The 13,679-nt window shown below is 55.1% G+C and overlaps 5 protein-coding genes across 5 annotated transcripts; 1 reads left to right on the forward strand and 4 right to left on the reverse strand.

Annotated features, from left to right (window-relative positions):
* Positions 1-269: 269 nt before the first annotated feature.
* On the forward strand, positions 270-1,133 carry WHR41_00378 (uncharacterized protein; the record flags this gene model as incomplete). The annotated part of the gene is made up of 1 exon (XM_069368984.1): positions 270-1,133. The coding sequence occupies one exon, from the start codon at positions 270-272 to the stop codon at positions 1,131-1,133; it is 864 nt and encodes a 287-aa protein (XP_069234010.1).
* WHR41_00379 (uncharacterized protein) lies at positions 1,050-2,390 on the reverse strand. Its single transcript, XM_069368985.1, has 2 exons — positions 1,729-2,390; positions 1,050-1,668 (listed from the first exon to the last, which is right to left on the reverse strand). The coding sequence occupies exons 1-2, from the start codon at positions 2,281-2,283 to the stop codon at positions 1,321-1,323; spliced, it is 903 nt and encodes a 300-aa protein (XP_069234011.1). The 5' UTR covers positions 2,284-2,390; the 3' UTR covers positions 1,050-1,320.
* A 1,303-nt stretch (positions 2,391-3,693) lies between these two features.
* WHR41_00380 (uncharacterized protein) lies at positions 3,694-5,967 on the reverse strand (the record flags this gene model as incomplete). Its single annotated transcript, XM_069368986.1, has 1 exon — positions 3,694-5,967. The coding sequence occupies one exon, from the start codon at positions 5,965-5,967 to the stop codon at positions 3,694-3,696; it is 2,274 nt and encodes a 757-aa protein (XP_069234299.1).
* A 2,019-nt stretch (positions 5,968-7,986) lies between these two features.
* WHR41_00381 (uncharacterized protein) lies at positions 7,987-10,301 on the reverse strand. The gene is made up of 2 exons (XM_069368987.1): positions 9,309-10,301; positions 7,987-9,253 (listed from the first exon to the last, which is right to left on the reverse strand). Exons 1-2 carry the CDS (start codon positions 9,899-9,901, stop codon positions 8,122-8,124), a joined length of 1,725 nt encoding a protein of 574 aa, XP_069234298.1. The 5' UTR covers positions 9,902-10,301; the 3' UTR covers positions 7,987-8,121.
* A 438-nt stretch (positions 10,302-10,739) lies between these two features.
* WHR41_00382 (uncharacterized protein) lies at positions 10,740-13,295 on the reverse strand (the record flags this gene model as incomplete). Its single annotated transcript, XM_069368988.1, has 1 exon — positions 10,740-13,295. One exon carries the CDS (start codon positions 13,293-13,295, stop codon positions 10,740-10,742), a length of 2,556 nt encoding a protein of 851 aa, XP_069234301.1.
* Positions 13,296-13,679: the final 384 nt, after the last annotated feature.

Consider the following 13,679-nt stretch of genomic DNA (forward strand, 5'->3'; position numbering starts at 1 on the left):
GGAATTAAGTAGCAAACTCGTCAACTCCGGGACGTTCTGAACACATCGACAAATCGGTTCTGTAAAGTATACGCCTCACTTCAGTGACCTTGAACATGCATGAACCGATCGACCGGCCCGCCCACGTGGCGTGAGCCGCTAGCGCCTGTGATGCCACCTCTCAAGTGAATGTGCCAATGCAAGTGCATCATTGCAATGCAACCAAACACACATCCGATAACAAGCATCTCTCAACAAAAGAAATCGGATGCTAAACTAAGCTTCCGACCATGGATCCCTCACAAACCCTCACCCTCAACCGCCTCCTCCAACGCCTCGACCTCAACCTCCTCTCCGCCGACGCAGACCCCAAGCTCCGCTACTCGCAATACGAGCGCAACCGCGTCGGCGTCAATATCGAGCACGCCCGCAACCTCCTCCTCACCCTCGAAAAGCAAAGCGCCTCGACCCGCGCGCAAATAGCCCAGAAGCAGCAGGTCCAAGCCGACCTGCAGCGCAAACGCGAGCTGGTCAAGAAGCTCAATGCCCGGCTACAGGAGCTCAACGAGCTGAAAGAACTGGACAGCGAGAGCGAGGAGGACGATGACGAGGAAGATGTAGCGACGCGGCCCTCATACGCGCCTGCGCGGCCGGATGTGGACGGTGGGTTGGATGCTGGGAGCCAGGCCGAGACCGCACCACCGGAGCCGCCGAGCCAGCAGGAGATGCGCTCTCGGAAACCGCTGTCCGCGGCGGATAATAGGAGTGCGGCTTCGACTACGGCGAGGGAGAATCTGTTCGCGGGCCGCAAGCAGCATCCGGACCTCGAGACTACGGAGGCGCTCATGTCGCACAATCGCTCTGAGCAGGACGCTTTGACGAATGGGTTGTTGGGACTTGCGAGGGCGCTGAAAGAGAGCACAGTGAACTTTGGCTCAAGTTTAGAGCAGGAGAAGGAAATCATGAAGCGGGCTGAGGGCAGTTTGGAGAAGAGCAGCGTGGGAATGGAGGCGGCGAGTCGCAGAATGGGCACATTGAGACGCATGAGTGAAGGGCAGGGCTGGTGGGGACGGGTGAAACTGTATGGGTGCATTTTCGCACTATGGGTCTTCTTGTTCCTCATCGTCTTCCTTGGGCCGAAGCTTAGATTCTGATCCCGTGGGAGACATCCCTCCTTAACGACTTCGAAATGATCATGACTACGTTCCTGCTGGGCGCGGCACAAAACCCGCCGGCGCATGGCAATGCTCCTCCCTACGCTTTTCCTTGCAATTTCCTTATTTTGACTCCTTGAACGCCTTCTCGCTTTATGATACTCTTCCATCTTGTCACTCAAGCTGCTCAAGGCTCAAACTTCGGGTTGTACTTCGCCATAGCCGCTTGGAAAGCCTCCCTCTTAGCCGTGAGATCAGTCAGAATCTCGTTCTCCTTGTCCACGCTTTGCAGCTTCGCGTGTGTCTCACTGGCGTCCTTGCCGGCGATCGTCTCCAAGACGAACTTGTTGGCGATCGCAGTGCTGTTGTTGGGCTCCAGGGTCAGAGCCTGGTTAAGGGCAGTCTCCGCTTCCTCAATGCGGCCCATGTGGAGCTCGGAGACGGCCTGGGCGACGAGCGAGGTGGCAGCTGCGGAGGAAGGTGCCTGTGCGAGCTCTTCGAAAACGTAGAAGGATTTCTGGTAGTTCTCACCGCCCTGATTTCATGCGTTAGCTTCTCATCTCTACACCCTAGTGGGTTGGGCAGGCTATCATACCTGTCGAATACCGATCCAGCTCTCCGCCAGGTTCACCAACAGCGCATCCTGTGCAAAGCTCCTTGCGCCCTTGGCCTCCTTGACCGCAAGGTCTGTCCTGTTCTGGCTCAGGTGAATCTGCACAATCAATGCGACAGCATCGAGGCTGCCCTGGTGCTTCGCCAACAGCTGCAATGCCTGCTCCTGCTTTGCTGCCCTCGCCAAAACGGTGCCGCAAAGCAGCTGGACCGTCAGATTGTCTCCTTGCTCTTCGCTGAGCTTCTCTGCTTCCGCGACCACCTTCTCATCCTGCGCACCCTTGCCGAGAGACGATGCATATGTCCTGACTGCTGCGAGGTCGGGGCTGCCAGATGCGTCGGCGGTGGAGATTGCGGACAGAACCTCAGAGGCTTGGCCGAGTTCACATTGTGCGCGGTACTGTAGAACCTTGACCGGAAGGCGATTGCTTTCCGAGAAGGAGCTCGGGTCGAAGTCGGAGAGGACCAGCTGGTATTGACCCTGGATGAAGGCCGTGTGGATGTTGACGAGCTCGCCGTCGGCGCTGAAAGGATCCATGATTTCAAGTGTTTCTCTTAATGATCTTCTAGTCGAATTGACCCAACAGTGTATCGGGTAGGGCTCTTAGTTGTGTCTGGCTGAAGTTGGAGGTCGCGGTTGTAGATCTATGGACCCAACAGGTGGTCCCTGGGGAGACTTGGCATTTCCGCTCGGCTTCAAGACGAGGACGCTCGTGACGACGTCCTTGGATAGCAACTCCATCGAGATCAGAAACGCCTGCGCTGCTTCCACTCAACATGATGACAACATCTTTTCTTGTGCCATTGAGACTGATCGTCAGCAATGGCCAGATCGTCTGTGAATCCGTTAGTGCTAAGGTCTCGTCGGTAGTGGAAGCACGACCTACTTCCCGTGATAGAGACATACGCACCATTTGCATTGTCTTCAAACCTGGGATCTCGGACACTGAGGTCTGACGATCATAATGCCTAGATTTTGATCGTGCTGCTATCCTCCACTCCCTCCTCACTCGTCCTGCACTTCCGTAGAGAGCTCGCCTTCTTCGGCATCGTCTTCTGCCACGGCCGCATGTCTTGAAATGCTCGCGGCTTCCAGGTGTTGGCGCCTTTGAACATGCGGTCGGGTACCGCCACAAGCCAGGCGCCCATTGAGTCGAGAGCCTCGATGTCTCGCTCGTTGTAGAGGCGGATGATGTGGCTGGCATCACCCTTTCTCGTCTTAATCTTGACAGAGTACTTCTTCGAGATCTTGCGGGACTTCTTCTTCGCCATTGCGATTGAGGGTGCTGTGTATGATGGTGATGGTATTTGCGTAGCTTTGGAGTGTTGGTTTGGAGAGGCGATGGTGGTAGGTAATGACAACGAGGCCGAGGAAATCTGTAGGGGCTATATGGCCTACTAACAATACTATTGGAAATTACAATACGACAATAGGATGCCTTTTCCGAAACACGGAGTCGGGGCATGCGTTTCAGGTGCAGAAGACTAAGTGAATAGCATGTGAGTAGAAGCTCTGATGCGCGCCAATCAGCTACCACGAATCGTCGAGCCTTCAACGAGCAAGGGCCTCAAAGTGACGTCGTGAGAACACCCGTGTCACTCCTAACATGGAGCCATTGAGAAGGGTACGTTGCAAATCGCCACTCAGACAAGTACGCTGGTGTCCGGGGCCAGGCTTATTCCCAAAAGGGCGGTTCCTCGAATAGAAGCCCGCTATTTTAGGCCTTGTGAGATACCGTATGCGCATGCTGAAAGGATTGGAGAACTTCGTTCGAGAAAGATAAAGTATGTTGGTACTCTAATGGGGAACTTGCAATCTGCATGCTAAATGTATCGAAAGAAAATCAATCCCTCTTGGAACGTTCCCGATATGCCAACCCCATTATGGTTCCCCAAGTATTCCGAACTCCGACGCAAATGCGAAAGGCATCTCAAAAGCAGGCCGGCATCATCGTGAAATAGCCTGACGTTTACTTCTGTCCGTGTCCGGCAAGTACAGAGGCATTGGTGACTCGGGAGGCGTGAGCATCGGATCATTGGGCTCGTAGTGACAGGAGAAGAGGCAAGGCCTGTCCTCGATCGGTGGCGGAGTCAGAGGGAATTCTGCCGGAACGTGGAATTCCAGCACCTTCTTGCTCGCGCGGGTATCGCCGTTGAGATGTCCGTTCGCCATCGTCCCTTTGATCTCGGCCATGACAGAAGCCCGAAGACTCGCCAGTAGACTTTCCTCTGCGCGCAGTCTGTAAATGTCCACGTTGTCGAAGTCCGATGTCTCTTCTTCGTCTGGGCTTGCAATGAGGCGACGGTGAGTCGCGAAGCGCAGCGGCGTGCTTGCGACCTTGGTTTTGCGAACAAAGTCGAAGCGTCGCGTATGGTAACGAGTGGAGCGCGGCGACCAGAAGTCTTTACTCATCTCAGCCAGCTCATTCGCTCGCGCGGCCGCGAGGGCCGAGAGGGAAAGATCGACATTGCGTTTCCAATGGCCTTGACGGACGATGCCGTCTTTGAGGAGGATGGCGACATGGCTCGTGATGTATTCGTCGAGCTCGGCTCCAGTCCCGGGGAAGATGAAATCGATAAGACCCAATCGGCGGGCTTGCAAGGGGCTCATGGGTAACATCGCTGTTAACATGTTCCTCGCAGCTGCTTCGCCACATCGGCCGTGGTAGGAAATGGTATGATACTCCGATCCATAGAGACCGACGGCGCGATAAGCAGGGTTGAGAACGACTTCCGCTCCTGCGATGACAAAATCGCAAGCTGTTGCCAGTGCCACGCCACCTGCAGCAGCGTTGCCTCTCATAGCTGCGACGGTGAGGATGTTGCGAGATGGAAACTCATGCAAGAGGTACTGCACGACATCATCAATGCGATTGATGTTGAGCCAGGACTCTTGCGCTGGGTCTACAGCTGCTTCGATGACGTTCAAGGCAATGCCGTTGCTGAAATATGAGCCACCCATCAACACAACAGCACGAATGCTGTCATCAATAGCTGCTTGGTTCAAGATGTAGTCCATCGCTTCAATAAGTCTGGAACATTGGCTTGTACTCATAGCTCCGTTGTAGAACTCGAAGTGGAGGTAGGCGGTCTTGTTGAGGTATTCGTCAACAGCAAAGCGCACCCAGACTTCTTGTTGAGTACTTCCTAGTGTCGGAGCGAAATTGGCAGGAGACGAGATGGTAAGCTCGTCGACGATGTCAGAGCTCAGTATACCCATCTCCATGAGACCCGAAACAGCTGGAACTTTGGGCCAAAGTGACTTGTCGTTCTTGGTCTTGGGCCGACGAATGTGAGAAATCCAGACACCCTTACCGTCAGCCGCAGAGATGCAGACGGCACCATCACGGACGGCCAAGAGCTTGGTAGAAGTCTTGTTCAGAGTGATTGACCTCACATCTCCCAGTGTGTCGTCGATCAGACCACCGTACAGGTACACATTGGGGCCGAATATTTTACTCATGGTGCCCGGCTGTGAATCTGCACATCTAATGCGACGAGAGATCTGCTGAGCGGTGTGTCGGGTAGTATCGAAGCTGGCAAAGGATGCTCGCAGAAGAGGCCTGACGTGCGTGGCACCGCCTTGAAACGGAGTGCGGTCGGAGACAGACAACTGTCCATACTCGGGCTTGGCCTTCAAACCGGGACCGTAAGGCTCAAGAAACCTTTGACCTTGTTTGAGTGATGATGAGGCCTGCTCGATACGCTGAATAGCTGCCAGTGTTGCCGCAATCGCTGCTTGAGTGACATCACCTCGATAGAGAGAGGACTTGGTCAATTTCGGGTCGTTGATGTTCACTGAGAACTGATCGAAGGCCCAGATTGGCCCAGCGTCGAACTCTTCAATTGCTTGTAAAACCGTCACCGCCCAGTGCGACCGACCAGTCGAGAGGGTCCCTTCTTCGAAACGTCGCAGTAGAATCGCAGGGTCTTCGATGGACCCGTCGTCTCCCAAAAGCAACCATTCGATCGAACTTGGACCTGCATCCCCAGGCGCTCCTGGGTGAACGATGAGGGTCATGAAGTTTTCATAGATCTCCTTTGGTACTAATGTGGTAAGGAAAGGACAAAGGACAAGGTCAGGTTTGGCGAGCGCCACAGCCTCCAGCATGATGTCGTCAGATAGCGCATACTCGATGGTAACTTCGTGAGACCTCGAAAGAGCAAGGTAAAGGCGTTGCGAAAGTGAGTTGTGCGCCGTGCACAGAAAGAGGATCTTCATGTTGATCGATGATGTAGAGGCGTAAGAAGATGAGGTCTGATACAACAGTCCTAAGGACTTGGAGCTTGCAGATGAGGAAATCGAAGATCAGCGAGCGTGAAAGGGGTTTAAATTTTGGTCTGGGACTCGGCCGCGAGATACGTCCAGGACCAGCGAGATTCCGCAGACACTCCACATATGTCAGAATAAGGCAAAATTGCTCGGCAACTCAGATATACACTGAGTCTCGTGGTTGCCTTGTGCCGTTCCAGATCGCCGATTCAAAGGTTGATTCAAGCAAAGTATCGAATACGTACTAACATGGACTCCATCCCCGGGAGACACACGGGGACCTAGTCCCGTAGCGTTGTGTATCTCGCAGCTGCAAAGGCGAACAGGAACGATAGGCCTGGGCCCATGAGGCAAAAAAGGCGACACTGAGGACAGGAGTCAACATGTGAGATTTTTGCAGAAGTGCTACTTCCCATGCTCGTGTAATTGCAGCAGGTGTTACAGTTGATGCCTTCGTAGTTCGTGCTAGGCACGATATGTCCAGGCTCGAAGGTCGACGCATTTGACCGACGCGTCGATGAGGTTTACGATCGAACATCAGATCGAAGTGTGCATTGCCGGACGGATCGGCCGTGTGCGCTTTCATCGCTGATGTTTCAAGATTTCATGGAACGTGACCTTCGGCCATATTCAGAGTTCTCATCGCGTTGACCCACGTGTCCAGAATTCGTGCGATGGCCTTCGCTGAGCCTTGTGCGTTGTGATATTCAGGTGAGCCCTCGGTGAGAACCTAGACAAATGCCGATGATATGGCCAGTATTAGAAGAAGACGCACAAAGTCCCTGATGGCATCGCCACACATGCTCGGTGTCGTCGAATGATCGCCCCGAAAAGGGCAATGCGGCAAAAGGAAGCGATTGGAAGACGTGGTATCTTGATCTGGCTGGACTCCCTATCAAGTATCCGGAGTACAATTGGGGTCCTTGCATCGTGAAAGGTGAGCATGTGGACACCTGGGAGTGTCACTGCGGACCAGACCTAACTCGAAAGGCTTCGACCGGCATGGACAAGCAGCGGAAAGGTGTTCCCCGATAGCACTATGACCTGGTGGTGTGGTGGGTTGATCGCCTCATTTCGACCAGAACACGGAAGGTGTAGGATGGCTCGCATCCTACCAGAAATGTGTCATGGCTGGGTATCATACTCGACTCTGACTACACGGAGCTCGAGCGGTAGGTTTGACGCAGTATGTCTCATATGTAGCGCTATTCCAACAACGGCTCCGACGAGTATGTTTGACCTTGCTATCCGATCATTCAGCAAGCGAAAGGAATAGCGGTGGTGGTTGGAATGCGCTGGTTCCCATGTCGTGGAACTGGAACACGGTGGCGAATCCGGCCTGGATGTCCCAGTCAAAAGCTGAGTTGCGAATTCTAGGTGAGAGTACCAGGCGTCTTTCGTGTCCATTGCGCGTGAGCCTCCGCCCTCACGAAAAGCAGAGAGTCGAGCAAGTTTTTGCGTGTTCGTAGGAGTGTGGTGGTGGTGGCTGAGGTTGTCAGTCGTCTGCCTCCCCCACACTCTTCTGCTGCACATGCCCTGCAGCCGACGCCTTGTGGGCTGGGCTGCGGTCAACACGCGTGGCCAAGGGGACATTCGAAAGTAAGACGTGGTTGCCTTCAACATCTTGGTTCTCCGGAGCTGCTCGAAGGCGAGATATTGATAGTCTCCAATACCTTCCAGAACATACGGCCAAGATTCGTAGAATCATCTGGCATTGCGATGGGACCGCGGCCATTTGCCAACATCCAGCGAAACTTGGTTCTGTGTGGCGGTCAAACTTGAACAACACATCCAAATTGCAACCATACCTCTTCTCACTGTGTGAGGTCGGCGAGCCTCGGCTTCGATTGAGGAATGGCATCTTCAGCATGTGACAGTGTTACCACCGCGAGGGCCGCCATAGAATGACGCGAGTGATGCCTTGATTTCTTGGACTCCCAAGCTTCCGAGGCCCGTCACGATCGAGGATTGTGGACGTAAGAACTGGAAGTGATCGATTGATGCGCTTCGGCATGTATGCAATATGTATTATGTAATGATCCATCATTTGTTAAATCATCGCTCGAACGCTCAACCATAGTCGCTGGAAACATAATCTTAACTTCATTTACCATCGAAAGTCTCCGCCTGTGTCGTGACTCCATGTTTCCTGTCGACCGATGTTCTGCTCCCATTGACACTCTCCGTAAACACGTCGACCTCAGTCGACGCAAACTTCCTCGCACTAATCCTGCGCTCGAACAGCAGGTCCATCTCTGCGAACGTGCGACCAGCGGGCTCAGGCAGGCGGAAGTAGGCGTAGATGATGCAGCAGAAGCAGATGCCGGCCCAGAAGAAACCGGCGTAGTTACCCCAGTTCCATGCGCTGGGGTTGAGCATATACGGCGTGAGGACGCTGTTGATGATTGCGACCACGTTATAAGCGTTTCTGCCCAAAACGACGGTCTTGATCTGTAGTCGTCGGGTAGACATCTCGGCTACGAGGCTGTAGCAGACTGTACCAACTGTGAGCTGGTAGACGAGAGCCCAGACGATCATCATACTGCCAGTCGCGATAGCGGAGGAGTCGCGCTGCGAATCGGGCGTTAGACCGAGGAAGCCCATTATGAAGAGCATGATGCATAGGCCGCAGAGACCATAGACGTATAGAGAGCGGCGGCCAAGCCCGAAGGTCATGAGAAACCAAGCGCCGAATACGCCAACCATGTTGATAGCGTATTGACCCATGGCGAAGGAGTAAGACGACTTCTCGTCAAGGCCGGCCTGCTGAAGGAAGTATGTGGAATAATTGCTGAAACTGTTGCCGCTGAGGTTTTGAATTGCCCAGGTCATACAGACAATTTCGGTCCTCCGGAGGTCGATGCCTTTGAAACAGTCGAGGTACGAAGCACCACTTGTGATCTTCTTTTCCAGCGTCGTCGTGTGCACCATCATAGAGATCGTCTCATCTGCGTCGAAGTCGGTCTCGCGGTTCAAACTTGTCAAGCGGAGAAGGGATTTCTTTGCGTCTGCGATGCGACCCTTGCGGACAAGCCACCAAGGAGATTCGGGAGCGAATGCAATGCCGAGACCCAGGGGTAGGGGCCACATCCACTGCAAAGCGAAAGGGATTCGGTAGGCCCAGTGGTCGTGGCGGTCCAGCATTGCTCTGATCACGCCGATCGCGATGAGCTGACCAAGACCCCAGCAGAAGTTGACGTAAGTGGTAAGGTAGCCTCGAAGTGCGACGGGGCATCTGTCAGATGATTAGCATACCTGCTCATGCCGTGTTCGATGCATGGATGACTTACACTTCTGACGCATAAGTGACAGTGAGAGTCTGGAACACACCCCAAGGGATGCCGCACAGGATCTCTGCCACTAATAGTGTTTGGACGTTCTGTGCCGTGAAGAAGATTGCCGTGAAGCCCGTGATCAAGACCAAGCAGCCAAGCACCGTGTACTTGTATCCGAGACGCTCAGAGATGATACCGTTCATGAACAGACCAATGATTTCGCCCACATTGGCACCGTTAGAAAGACCCGCTTGCCATGCAGCAGGAATCTGCCACGAGCCATCTGGCTGCTGGACGCCGAACTTCTCGTTGAAGGCCTGGAAACCGTAGAGATTGTTGATGAGGGCGATATCGAACCCCTCCATAACGATCAGGGTAGAGATCAAAACCGACCAACCGATAGCTTTCGGGTACAGCTTGATGCCTTGCAGAAGGGTCATACTTTGTTCTTTCTCGGTGGCGGACTTGGCGTTGAGCATGGTTTCCGTTTTGATGTTGTTCGGCTCCAGCTCGTCGCCAGTGGGCACCCTCGAAGGCGCTCCATAGTTCTCAACATCACTATTCGTGGTTTCGTGGTTGGGCTGGGCACGCCCGGCCAGGTCTGCCATCGTGTGGTTTGCCACAAGTCCGAACGATGCTTCCCACCACGATCAACGCCAAGAAATGCTGGTGACAGGCTCAAGAGATTATGGAGGGTATCAAAGACGTGGAGGCACGGGGTGAAATGAGCAATGTGGAGAGGTGGAGAGATAATAACTACAATGCGTGAGGAGCGGCGACTCGAAGTCTTTTGAGCGCGGATGCGTCGGCGTGCTAGGGGTCCCGTCATCTGGACTTGAAAGCGGTGGGGTGGAATGGAAGAACATGCTTGCGAGATTGCTGGCCAGCTTCACGCCGATGAAGTCTCAAGAGCTTCCAAACATGCTTGTAAACCCTTGCGAGCGTGCCAATGCCATGCAAAGATCTGAACTATCATACCCGACGGCAATTTCAGTGACGAGGCCTGGTGCAAATCGTTACATGAAGGAAGTAGTGGTGGAGGAGTGTTCGACGCGGAGAAACCCTGCGGTCGGACACTGCCCAATTCACGTGCACTGGCCAAAGAATGACCTCACGCTCGCCGCCCAACGTTCATTAGCGCTTGGAGAGTAGGATCGCGGCCATACGTTTTTCCGGGCCTCCGAAGCAGATGTGCAGCAGAGACGAAGGCCGGATAGAACGGATGTTGCGTGGGAAAACTGATAATGACGAAGTGATCTAACATGGATCCAGCCATGCGACAGTATCAGTAATGGTACTACTAAACGACGAGAGAGAAGGCGTCAATTCAGGCAAGGCAAAAATAATAATGTTGCATGTTTGTTCAAGTATCGACTTCTGTAGCTGCTGTTGAGCTCGCTGCACTCAAGCCCGCAAGACACCCGGTCTTTGCCATCGAAGGAATCATCAGATTTTTCTTCTCTTCTTCTTTGCCTCATCCTCCCCGTCATCGGCGTTATTCAATGCCAAATCTCTCTCTGCGCCCCTCCAGTCTCGCATGCGAGCCTCGACATCATCGAACATCTCTCGTGTATCCGCGACCATGCCGTCCTCGCCGGGGTTGAACATGACGGCATTGGCAAGCATGTGCATGACTTCTCGCTCCAACTGCGAACCGTTGACGATGGCCTTTGGCGGCATGTGGTCGACCGAACGCTCAAGCTCCACAGTCGTGCTGCTGCTGTCTGCGACCCGTGCGGGTGTTCCTGTAGGTGAATCTTCTACATGGCTCGTGGTCGCGGCGGTGATAGCACGGGTACCAGCTGTGATGGCGGCGCGAATGGACTTGAGATCGCGGGGTTTCTTGATAATCTCACTGTAACCAACAGCATGCTTGTCACGCACAGGGACCGAGAAGCGAGAGCCGTGTTTATGGCTGCTGATGTCGTTCATGATAGTCGAAGACATCTTGCTGAAGTTCCGGGTGGCCGTGATCGTGGCTTTGCGAGGTGCGGGCTCTGGAGTCGCATCCTCATCCTCATCGCGAGATTGTTGTCGCTTTCGTTTCGGCTGCGCCGGAGGTTGAGTAAGAGTGCCGCGGCGAGTGCGTTTCGTGCTGCCAGTGACAGAAAGTCGGTCCGAATCTTCGACCTCGTGAAGCCCGTCTCCGAGGGCTGAAGGTTCATTCTTGACGCGGCGCCGGCTAGCCGGTCGATCTTCTGATGCGGGAATAGAGCTGACGGACTGACTCCTAGTCGCCCGCATAGAACCCTCAACCGCCGAAGATGCGACACTACTTTCACGAGCCTGGCGGTTGCTTTTCCGCGTTCCTTTTTTGGGCTGCGCAGATGCCGGTTCCAGGGGCTCCAACATTTGGTCTTTGACTGAGGCAGTTGATCGCACAGGAGATGCCGCGCGGGGACGTGGCGGACTAAGAGGCTCAATATCCCTGACTGGACGCTTGGGAGAACCTGGGGCCTTGAACGACGGGGGCGGTGGTTTTCTCTCGCTCTTCCAAAGCCGCTGGCGGATCGGCTGAGGGGGAGTACCAAGTTTTGTGAGGATATCAGACAGCAGTTGACGATTTTGAGGTGGCTGCAAACGCGGAGCCGTAGCCGGTGCGACCGGTTGTTGGTAAGGGTAGACAGGTGCTCTGCCACCGTATGGTGGTGTCTGTTGTCCTCGCGATGCTTGTTGGACCATGGCCTGCTGATGGGGCGTCTTTGCTGGCTCCTGCGGGGCGACTTGGAAGGGAGGCAACATGTATCCTCCGGCGTGAGGAGGCTGTCCAGGGTAGACATGCGCAGGATGTCCAGGCGGGGGGTTATGGTAAGCGGTCCGGCGGTCTGGGTATGGCTGCTGTTGGTAGTAGCCTGGCGGCGCGGGGTGATGCTGCGCGGCATATGGCCGTTGCTGACGATCAGCTGTTGGAGTGCCCGTTGGCGTTTGGAAGCGATGCTGTGGGGAGTACGGCGAGTGTTGTTGGGGATACTGCGGTTGTGGTGGCACGTTCGGAGGTGGCCCGTGATGCATATTTGGCGAGCCAGGATGAGGCGCGCCCTTCATTCCGGGTGGCGGAGGCAGGACTGGCCGTGGAGATGCAGAGGCCCTGTTTACAGCTTCTTGAACACGCGGGCTGCTGACAGCGCTGGAGGGCTGATGAGAGTGATTTGGTGGATACGGAGCCGGGTGGCCAGTTGGTGGCGAAGGTTGCACGCCATGATTAGCATGATACTTGGGTGGAATGCCGAACCTAGGAGACTGCGGAGCCATCTCTGACAAAGGCGGCAACGGTGTGTTTGACGACGTTCTACGATGTCCTGCGTTGGCATCCTGAGATTCAGGTCCATGGTTGATCACTGCATCGATTTTCGCATGGGAGTAGCGTTTGGGCTGGTCTTGAACATTCAAGTCCTTAGAGACCTGAGGCGAGCTGGGACTGGCGGCTGCAGAAGCCTGGACCTGTGAGTGTTCGCGAGGATTGGGAGCGTCCTGAGAGGGCACAGTCGAAGAAGGCCTCGGGCTTTCCGCCTTCGTCGCAGCTGTCGACGATTCCTGTGATGCACCAACGTCACCAGCGGCATCGTGTTCCCGTTCGTACAATCGAATGTCCTTGACTGCATTTTCCCGGTACCGTGCATAAAGTCTCATGACCAGCTGTGGAATGAGATGCACATGCTGAGCAGCATCGCGCACTGTCGGCAGGCTCGGGCTGGGAGCCTTGCGCTTGCGCGAGATGGGTGTCGTGTCGCCATTTGGTGTCGCATGATTGCTGTTGTCGCCGGACGCTTGATCGAGGTCGCGCTTGACCTCTTCCTTCAACAAGCCGAGATACAGGCCCTGCAACGCGTCGGGTCCCAGGCGGGCAGGGTCATAGGATTTGTCCTGGGTCACGAGCGGTATGGCCTGCAGGTCTTGTGATATTTTCGAGAAGCTGGTGGAGTCGAAGCCATCGGCGCGCAGAGCCTGGAAGAGGAGCAACGACTCAAGCGGCGTGTAGGCAGCGGGGAGTGTTGCGTTCATGTGGATGTGGGCGTGGACGTGGTCACGACGGGCGTTCGGGCGCAAGATGGCGGCAGCTGGGGAGCGAGCGGCGAGGCAGCCCTGCTCATCGTCCAGGCCGGTGGGCGCGCGCGGTAGGGAAGTCGGGTGTATGTCTCAAAGAAACATTGGATGGCGCTTTGCACGAGCCGGCGCGACCGATTGATGGAGGCGATGGGGGGAAGAGGCGCGGTGGTGGAAGGTGGTCGTCGCGACAGCGGTGCACGGCGCGATCGCTTGGTGGTCGCTTGGGCGTCGGCGCTGCCGCAGCCAGCCAGCCTGCTCAGGCACGTCAGGCACGTCTGGCTTTTTCCTACACGTCGCGGCCGTGGAGCGCCCGCGTCAGGCATCAGCCCGTGCAGGCCT

Source organism: Cladosporium halotolerans (assembly GCF_011745625.1).
Source record: "Cladosporium halotolerans strain TM138-S3 chromosome Unknown Sca1, whole genome shotgun sequence".
Classification (NCBI taxonomy): Eukaryota; Fungi; Ascomycota; class Dothideomycetes; order Cladosporiales; family Cladosporiaceae; genus Cladosporium; species Cladosporium halotolerans.